General features: G+C 50.2%; 1 protein-coding gene across 1 annotated transcript in view; it reads right to left on the reverse strand.

Moving 5' to 3' along the window:
- adamts5 (ADAM metallopeptidase with thrombospondin type 1 motif, 5 (aggrecanase-2)) overlaps nt 1-5,189 on the reverse strand; it is a gene marked incomplete at its 3' end in the record, with an annotated part of 12,900 nt that extends 7,711 nt beyond the window's left edge. The window contains exon 1 of the mRNA XM_083681150.1: nt 3,863-5,189. Within this exon, the coding sequence (XP_083537276.1) occupies nt 3,863-4,978 (1,116 nt within the window). The 5' untranslated portion in view covers nt 4,979-5,189. The remainder of the gene's footprint in view (nt 1-3,862) is intronic.
- Nucleotides 5,190-8,633: the final 3,444 nt, after the last annotated feature.

An 8,633-nucleotide genomic window follows, 5' to 3' on the forward strand; every position in this document is an offset into this window, starting at 1 on the left:
CAGATATGTGAGAGGGTGAGCAAGAGAAGGAAAGAGAGAGAGAGAGAGAGAGGGAAAGAGAAATAAATGATGGAACCAGACACCGGGGGAAAGTGATGGGAGTTTCGAGGAAATGAAAGGAGTTGAGGAAAGAATGGAGAGAACGGGAGTTATGGAAATATTGGGAGAAATAATATGAGTGCAGGTGGTGAGGTATTTAGGTCAGGACACCATCAGAAGAGCAGACAGTGTGTGTGTGTGTGTGTGTGTGTGTGTGTGTGTGTGTGTGCCTGCGTGCGTGCATGCGTGTGTGCGTGCGTGTGTGTGTGTGTCAGCCAAGGGAGCATACCCTGGCTGTGTTAGAAAAACACTGCCACTCTGAGTAAAGCACAGTGTCAATCAGACAGACTCAACACAACAATCTGTCAATCAAAAGATCGGAGGGTCCAGATCTCTGTCAATGACAGGCTCACAGTTACATGAGTGGCAGGTCATCAACGAAGTAATCCGTACACACACACACACACATACACACACACACACACACACCGACACAATTTTCTTCTGTGAATCATCCGTCATTCAACAATCGCTTAGCTTTGGCACCCTGCCCAACAGCCTATCACACTGCCTAACACTGTACCCAACAGCCTATCACACTGCCTAACACTGTACCCAACAGCCTATCACACTGCCTAACACTGTACCCAACAGCCTATCACACTGCCTAACACTGTACCCAACAGCCAATCACACTGCCTAACACTGTACCCAACAGCCTATCACACTGCCTAACACTGTACCCAACAGCCTATCACACTGCCTAACACTGTACCCAACAGCCTATCACACTGCCTAACACTGTACCCAACAGCCTATCCCACTGCCTAACACTGTACCCAACAGCCTATCACACTGCCTAACACTGTACCCAACAGCCAATCACACTGCCTAACACTGTACCCAACAGCCAATCACAGGGGCCAATAACTTCCATCGTCCTCAGTGACCTGCCAGGCCACGAGTTCAGCCACCAGCCTGATCAGCCACCCGTGATTGCAGAGACTCTCAGAGCAGCCGGTCAAATCGATTGGATGTCATACGGCCTCTTCCAATCACAGAGGCGGGCGTTCCACAGCAGTAGCACGAGTAGCGATTGATTGCTGTTGACATGGTAACGTGCCCTGCAGTGGTTTCACCAGAGACGGTAGAGGAAGAGCATCGAGAGAGCCTAGTCAGGTGACAGACAGGTCACGTGTCATTAGTACAGGACATGTTATTACAGGACATGTCATTATTACTAACCCACATCATCTCCTTTTCCTCCATTGACACAAAACACATCTGTCCACGTCAGAAATGCAAGTAACAGTCAATCACATTGGCGGATACAGAGATCTCACAACGGGTACATAGTGTATCCCACGCTGTTGCTAGGCTGCTCAGGCATGGAACGAGCTTTTCCTGACCAATCACGTGTGTCAAACGATCGGCCCAGTGTCGGATCTGAAAGAGTCATGCAGGCTGTCTACTTCCTAGTCTATAGGATCATATAGAGGATGTGTGAAATACTGTGGTCTCTTATAACAAACAGAAGAGGCTCGCCATGAGAGGTGAGAAAACCCCACACACACAGACACACACAGACACACACACACACACACACACACACACACACAGTAAACACACACTCACTCACACAGCTCTGTAACTCTAAGTCTTGTTTTATGGAGATAAATGATACAAACTTTCTTCGCTCTGTTTTCTCTCTCGCTCTCTCTCTCTCTCTCTCTCTCTCTCTCTCTCTCTCTGTCTCTCTCTCTCTCTCTCTCTTTCTCACTCTCTCTCTCTTTCTCACTCTCTCTCTCACTCACTGTTCTGTTAGTGGAGAACTCTTCTCCTCACAGTAAGGCATTGTGTACTGTCCCAGCCCCTGCCGAGAGCAGTCATGCGTCTGGCCAGTCTGTGACGTAACACATACAATAACCACACACACATACACATACACATACACACAGATACAGACACACACACACACACACACACACACACACACACACACACACACACACACATACACACTACACTCCCCAGCAGTCTCCTCAATGTGGTTGTTGTTCAGTTCTGGTGTGGTATGCACAAGACCCAGTGACACTGGCACACGGGTCATCTCACTCGGGATCCGGCCCAGGGGGGGGGGTCGGCACCGGGGTAATTGGATCCAACAACGAAAGACCGAGTTTCCTGAAACTCTCTGTATTCCCCCTCTTCATTCGCCAACAATGATTGGGTCTGTATATGATTGACAACTGTTGTTATTGATGATGGATTTATACATGTGTATATTTATATAACGCTCAAACCTCAAACCGTCCACCAGTCCCGCCCATCCATCCACAGCTGATGTCTAGCTACGGACTAATAGCCCTGACACACTATAGCTTGCCATGGAGTCAAAGGTCAAACCCGAGGGGTAAGGGGTTTGGTGCGTCACGAAAGCTTTCACATTCTTACAAGCCATTAGCCACGACGTCCCCTGCCAGCTGTGTGGGTGGGTTAAAGTACTATGTTATGGCCTGTCAGGTGGCACGGGTGGTGCCAGTGCCAGGTATCTGTGTCTGTAGTCCGTGCCCGCACTGCCAACCCTCCTCACCTCAACCCCCTACAGGTTGGCATGGAAGAGTCAACAGATCCAAGCAGTGCCTCATCCATGCAGGTGTGGCAGGAGTTGGACCAAAAGGCCCAGAGCATGGTTGGCACACACAGAGGCTCTGCCAACCTCCTGCCAACCCCAGGTATGCACAAGCGGCACTGCCAATAGGGGCACCCTTGGTGTGGATGCCAACTCAGTGCTGCAAGCCAAAATAAGTTACCCGTGTATTACTCTGGTATTGGTTCCCTCTCCAACAGACAAGACCTCGCATGACTTCCACACACCGCAATCCAAGGCAGGATATCTGACACCTCAACCACAGCCAACCACACCAGAGTCGTGAAAAATGCTCCAGGGCTTTGTTGCTGGGACTGTGGCTTTAAATGAGTGTGGAGGGGGGTGGGGGGGCTTTATAAATGAGTGTGGTCTAGGTAAACTATGGCTTCTCACGGGGTGGATATATTTGTTTTTCTGACAGTTTCAGCCCAGCTGACAGAAGCTGGAAAGGTGACCTGGGGAAAAAAAATGCTGGAGGGGAGGGAGAAGGAAAAAAGGAGCTGGGCTGGAAGAAGAAGCCTGGCTTGCTGCGGTTTTTTGGTTGGGAAAATCTGAAAAACTGAAGTCTAACCAGCAGCTGATTTTGAACTACATCCTGCGACCCTGGGAAGAATGTGCGTGCGCTGCGGGCGCGAGAGAGATCACACAGGCTTGAGACATGCTTGTCAGGGGACTGGGAGGGAGAGATGGAGACAGTGGAGGCTGCCTACAAAAACACATGCAGAGGAAACACCGTTTGTTATGGTTGTAAGAGGCACACGAGTGCGCAAGTGCGCGCGGATGCAAGCACGAGCGCGCGCGCGCGCGTGCACACACACACACACACACACACACACACACACACACACACACACACACACACACACACACACCACACAAACACAGAGAGAGAGAGAGAGAAAGAGCAGTAGAGAGCTACGTGCTGTATGCCTACAATAGCCTATATGAACAGATTGAATTATATAAGTAAGAAACGATTTTTGCGTCGAAACTAGGCTGACACATGCACAGCCAAAATAAGAACAAACACTGACGTCATGCTCGGCGTAACACCACAATGCAACGCGCTCTCCTCCCGGTGGGTAAGAATCAACGGACCTGGCGCCCAGTGGGTGTGTGTGTGTGTGTCAGGTGGAATAGGGGGTGCCGCGCTCTGGTGATTTGTTTGTTTACCTGCCTGGTGAAGAGGATGGCAGCGTCGTAGTGGTGCTGGTGGTCATCATCCAGCGGATTCTGTTGGTTTTGCCACTTGCAAAAGCTCTTGAGCGTGGCGGCCGCGTTCTTGGACACCTCAAGCCCCTTTTCCTTCTCTGTCACCGTAGCCACTTTCACCACCGAGAGCCGGATGGGATTCTCGATGCTGGCGTGCCCGTACAGCTTGGAGGCGATGGTGGCCAGTGTGAGCAGGTAGTGGTGAAGGTCCTTGCCATATTTTTTGGACATGGACTCGTCAGCGACGAGGAGAAGCTCCACGTGCCTGGCGCGGGATACCGACCTCTTGCGCCGCTTACCCGAGTTCGGAGACATGGGTTTGGAGAACCGTGTCCACCACCTCCTGCCGTGCGCTGTGTCGTGTTCCCCGTCGTGGAGGGCGAGGCCGTGGCGGTCGCGTTTCCCTTTCCCCCGGCCCTTACGCCGGCGTTTTCCCGAAGCATCCCTGCGTCCGAGTCCCTCCCGCGTCCCGCAGCTTTCACGCACGGGCATGGCCTCGAAGCTGAACCTCTCCCGCGTGAAGTAGTGGAGCCCACGGTCCGTGTCCTTCTCCTCCAGCGCACGCACGTCGTTCTCATGTCCTTTCGCACTGATGAGCGGTGTGATGGTGTAGCGTGCATGTTTCACCGCAAAAAAGCCCTCTAGACCCCCGCCACAGAGGCTGAAAACGGCCAGGGATTCAGGGTTGGAGTCCACAGTTCCACGGTAGACACACTCCCGGTGCAGAGGCACAGCGTCCTCTCCCGTCCCCATCAGTGCCATCACATATTTCGGACTGAAGTGATGTGACAAAATGGACTCATCCCTCTCCATATCTAACTGAAACCTTCTTCCATCCATATACAGGAGGTACCCAACTTTCCCACCCCCATGATAAATCCGGTCGACGGTTCGCACAACTCCGTCTTTCCGTCGAGCAGGTGTGAGAAGCGAGTCGTTTGCAGGTGGAGTGAAATCCCTGAAAGTGGTGAGACCGGTGGCGAGTGCAGCATAGCCCAAATGCAACTCCACAACGCACAGCAAAAGAATCCGAAATCCCACCATGCCCCCAGCTAAAGCACAAAAGAACCGGGCCATGATCTTTATCCCGAAAGAAGTTGTGCCCTGCAAAACATTTATATTCCGACTATAACAATCATGGAAATGAAGAACGAGTAGGGTAAACAACTTTCAGAGCAGGTCCTGTTTGAAAGCGCATCGTCTTGGTATCCAGATTTCCCAAGTAAATGCTGGAAAAATAAAATCATCAAGGAGATGGAAGAAAAGAGAGCGAGAGGAGCAGAGTGGAACATTAGAGGTTTGAGGACAGAGCTGAACTTGGAGAACAAAACCCAAAGTTTCCTCTTAATAGAGCCAGTGAGAAGAAAGTCCTGCCCCTTTGCGCTCACTCGCCACTCCAACCCCCTCTCCCCTCTCTCTCTCTCTCTCTCTTTCTCTCTCTCTTTCTTTCTCGGTCTCGTGTCTGCCGAAATCAAAACAAAGTCAAGTCAAGTGCTGGAGGCTTCCGAGTCTGCCGCCCCACTCATCTGTACCTTTTCGGTCCCATCCCGGCGCCCAGACGCAAACAAGGGATTACAGAGAAACTGTGCTGTGTGTCCCAACAATGCATTTTCGTGGAATTGTACCCACTTCAGCTTGCTCACTAGTTGGACAGCACGTGAGAGACAGCCAGTATCTGCGCGCGAATGTAACCTACATAGGAATTAGGGGGGATGAAATTGAAAAAGGTCATCCCTCAAAATGTTTTTTTTTTTTTGAAACAGATATGCAATCTTTTTTTAGCGGGTTAGAGATGTGGAAAAAACAGATAGGCGTGCTGTTATTTACATGCGCTCTATATGGACACCCATAGCCTGTGTATAGACCCCTGCGGGGACTCACTGTACAGAATAACGTCTATTGAGAGCTCAGGGTATTCACTACTGTGGGTCATTTCACTCAACCGTGACATCATCGCCACTAGCAGCCACCAACGTCAACAATAACAACAACCAATCACCACCACTCACACATACGTTGGAGTAACACGCTTTATCTTCACATTGAAACGGTTTTGTTAAAGACATGTCCGTTATTTTTACACTTTGCAGGGGCTCTTTTAATTATTGAAGGCAAAACTCTAACAGTGCGCCTGAAAGTGTCTGACTCGTGTGAGTTCGACAACTGTAGAGAAATAGATAATTTATGGCCATTCCAGAATAGAACTCTCACAGCTCAACTGTCTCTGGGAGAAGTCTGAGAGCCAGCGAGCAAAAGAGAGAAAGATGGGTGGGTGGGTGGTGGTGGTGGTGGGGGCTGGGTTATGACTGCCAGGAGAATGTCTCTTGGTAATTTATTGTGTCTTCAGGGAAGTATGTGTGTGTCTGTGCCAGGGGGTGTGATGCCTGTGTTTTTCAGAACTGAAGCATACAAACCAGTGTCAGGCCAAACTCTCTGTGAGGCAGCCAGCTGGGTGTTAATGCAGTAGTGACTCCTCATGCATCTCCGAAGCAGTGTTTGTGTTTGTTTACTGATGCTTAGTCACTGAACAGCCTTTCCCATAGGACCAATCAAAACACGGAATCAGTGACAAACAGGAGAGAGAGAGAGAGAGACAGACAGACCTAGACCTACCAAACACATATATTTGAAGAGTATGATAGAGAGATATGTGTCTGGGTTTTGAGTGTGATGAAGAATGTGTCAGTTTGTATGGTGAGAGCCTTTCCACCCCCTCTGAAATCCTGAGATACCCAATGTACTGTGTAGGCTACTAATCCACTAATACGTGACAGTGTGGCGTACTACACATTGAGAGAGTGGGTGTGAGGGGGGACTGCAAAACAGAACACCATGTGCAGCCAGCGTAAGCCCCCCCCCCTCTCCACGCCCCATCATGGTATGATCCACACACCAAATGTCACCCATATCGGGAATATATGGGAAAGTCCATTCCGAGAGCACACACCTAACTACTGCCCGAGCCCCCCCCCCCCCCCCAGTTAAAAACAAATGTTTCAACCGCATGTTAAAAGGTTATTATTATATTTTAATTGCAATTCAATATTGGAATTGAAAGAGTTGATCTCAGTTCTATCCTCCACTGCCAAGTGGTGTCAAACCAAGCAACCATTTTGCATAACCACTGTGACAGCATCCGTACACACACACACATTTCAGTGTTGTGAAGGGGTGACCGCACAGGAGTGTATCCAGTGTCTTGGCCCAGCTATGTCCAAAACACCTATGTTACGTAACAGAGGCACCCGTACCATTCCTCTCTCTCTCTCTCTCTCTCTCTCTCTCTCTCTCTCACCTAGTTGCCAGTATTGCGCTGTGTAAGAGACAACATGGGGGGGGGGGGGGGGGGGGGGGGGCTGACCCTGGCCAAGGGGATGTTTGTTCAGGACACTGCAATGTGAGATGAGCCTGGGGGGTGTGGGTGAGGAGAGAGGCTGATATTGGGTTAAGTCTAGTGTGTATACATGGTGATGAGAGGAGAGAGTCACCCTATAAGACGGTGTGTGTGTGTGTGTGTGTGTGTGTGTGTGTGTGTGTATGGGTGGGTGGAGGGGGAACAGAATGATGGTTCGGGAGGTGTGGGGGATAAAGGCTTGAGAGATGGTGTACAGTTCGCTCGAGCTCACCGAAACGGGATACTTTCGGTGGCGCGGCGACTCCACAATATCATTCTGTGGTAACTCTCTTTCCCCTCTCTCCACCACACACAGCCAATGGATCATTTAGAATAATCTAATATAATCTTCTGCAAGAGAGATGTGTGCCAGAGAGACCCATATGGGCACCACCGCCCCCTCATCTGAATACACACACACACACGTGCACAAACACCCCCCCGCCCCACCCCCCCCCCTACACACACACACATATTTAGTACACTATACAATCGTGCAGTAACAGATCACACGTGCACAGTCGCATAGTAAGTAATGCGTGCAGCCAAAACAATGTGTGCATGCGCACGCCTGCGTGCAGAGCCACGTGCAGGATCAACCCACTTCCATTCTCGCTGAGGGAATCCAATACAGCTAATAGACACCGGAGCCTTTTACATAACCACAGGGCTAAGGGATGGTGCCAGTATTCCCCCCAGCATGTCTCCTCATCTCTATGACTCCCATTTCTCCACACACATACACACACACACACACACACACATACACACACATATACACACAAACACACACACACACACATAAACACATATACACACACACACACACACATAAACACATAAACACATATACACACACACAGACACAGACACACACACACACAACCTCCCTCTCCCTCCCTGACGCATAATAAACCACTTATACATGCAGCGCTAAAAAAATACTTCAGATAAAAAAACTATCCAAATCATGTTCCCGATCATCACAACATTGTTTCTGCGGATGGATGATGAGTTGGCTTTTTATCCCTAACTCTTAACGAGCTCCTCCCTCCCATCCCTCTAGAGCAGTGGTGTGTCTGTTTTCAGCAGAACTCTCACTCCCTCTGTCATCTGTTGCCGTGGCGCCCCAGGGGGAGGTGACAAGACGTCCTGGGTGTCCACTGGGGGTCACAAAGGTAACCTACCAACCTACCCACAATACGCCACTGGAACGGGACTCTCTGTGGAAGAACACAGGCTTATTTTTCACCACATGCATGCACGTGCCTGCACGCACGCACGCACACATACACACACACACACACACACACACACACACACACACACACACACACA

This window comes from Argentina silus (assembly GCF_951799395.1).
Source record: "Argentina silus genome assembly, chromosome: 11".
In the NCBI taxonomy this organism is placed as follows: Eukaryota; Metazoa; Chordata; class Actinopteri; order Argentiniformes; family Argentinidae; genus Argentina; species Argentina silus.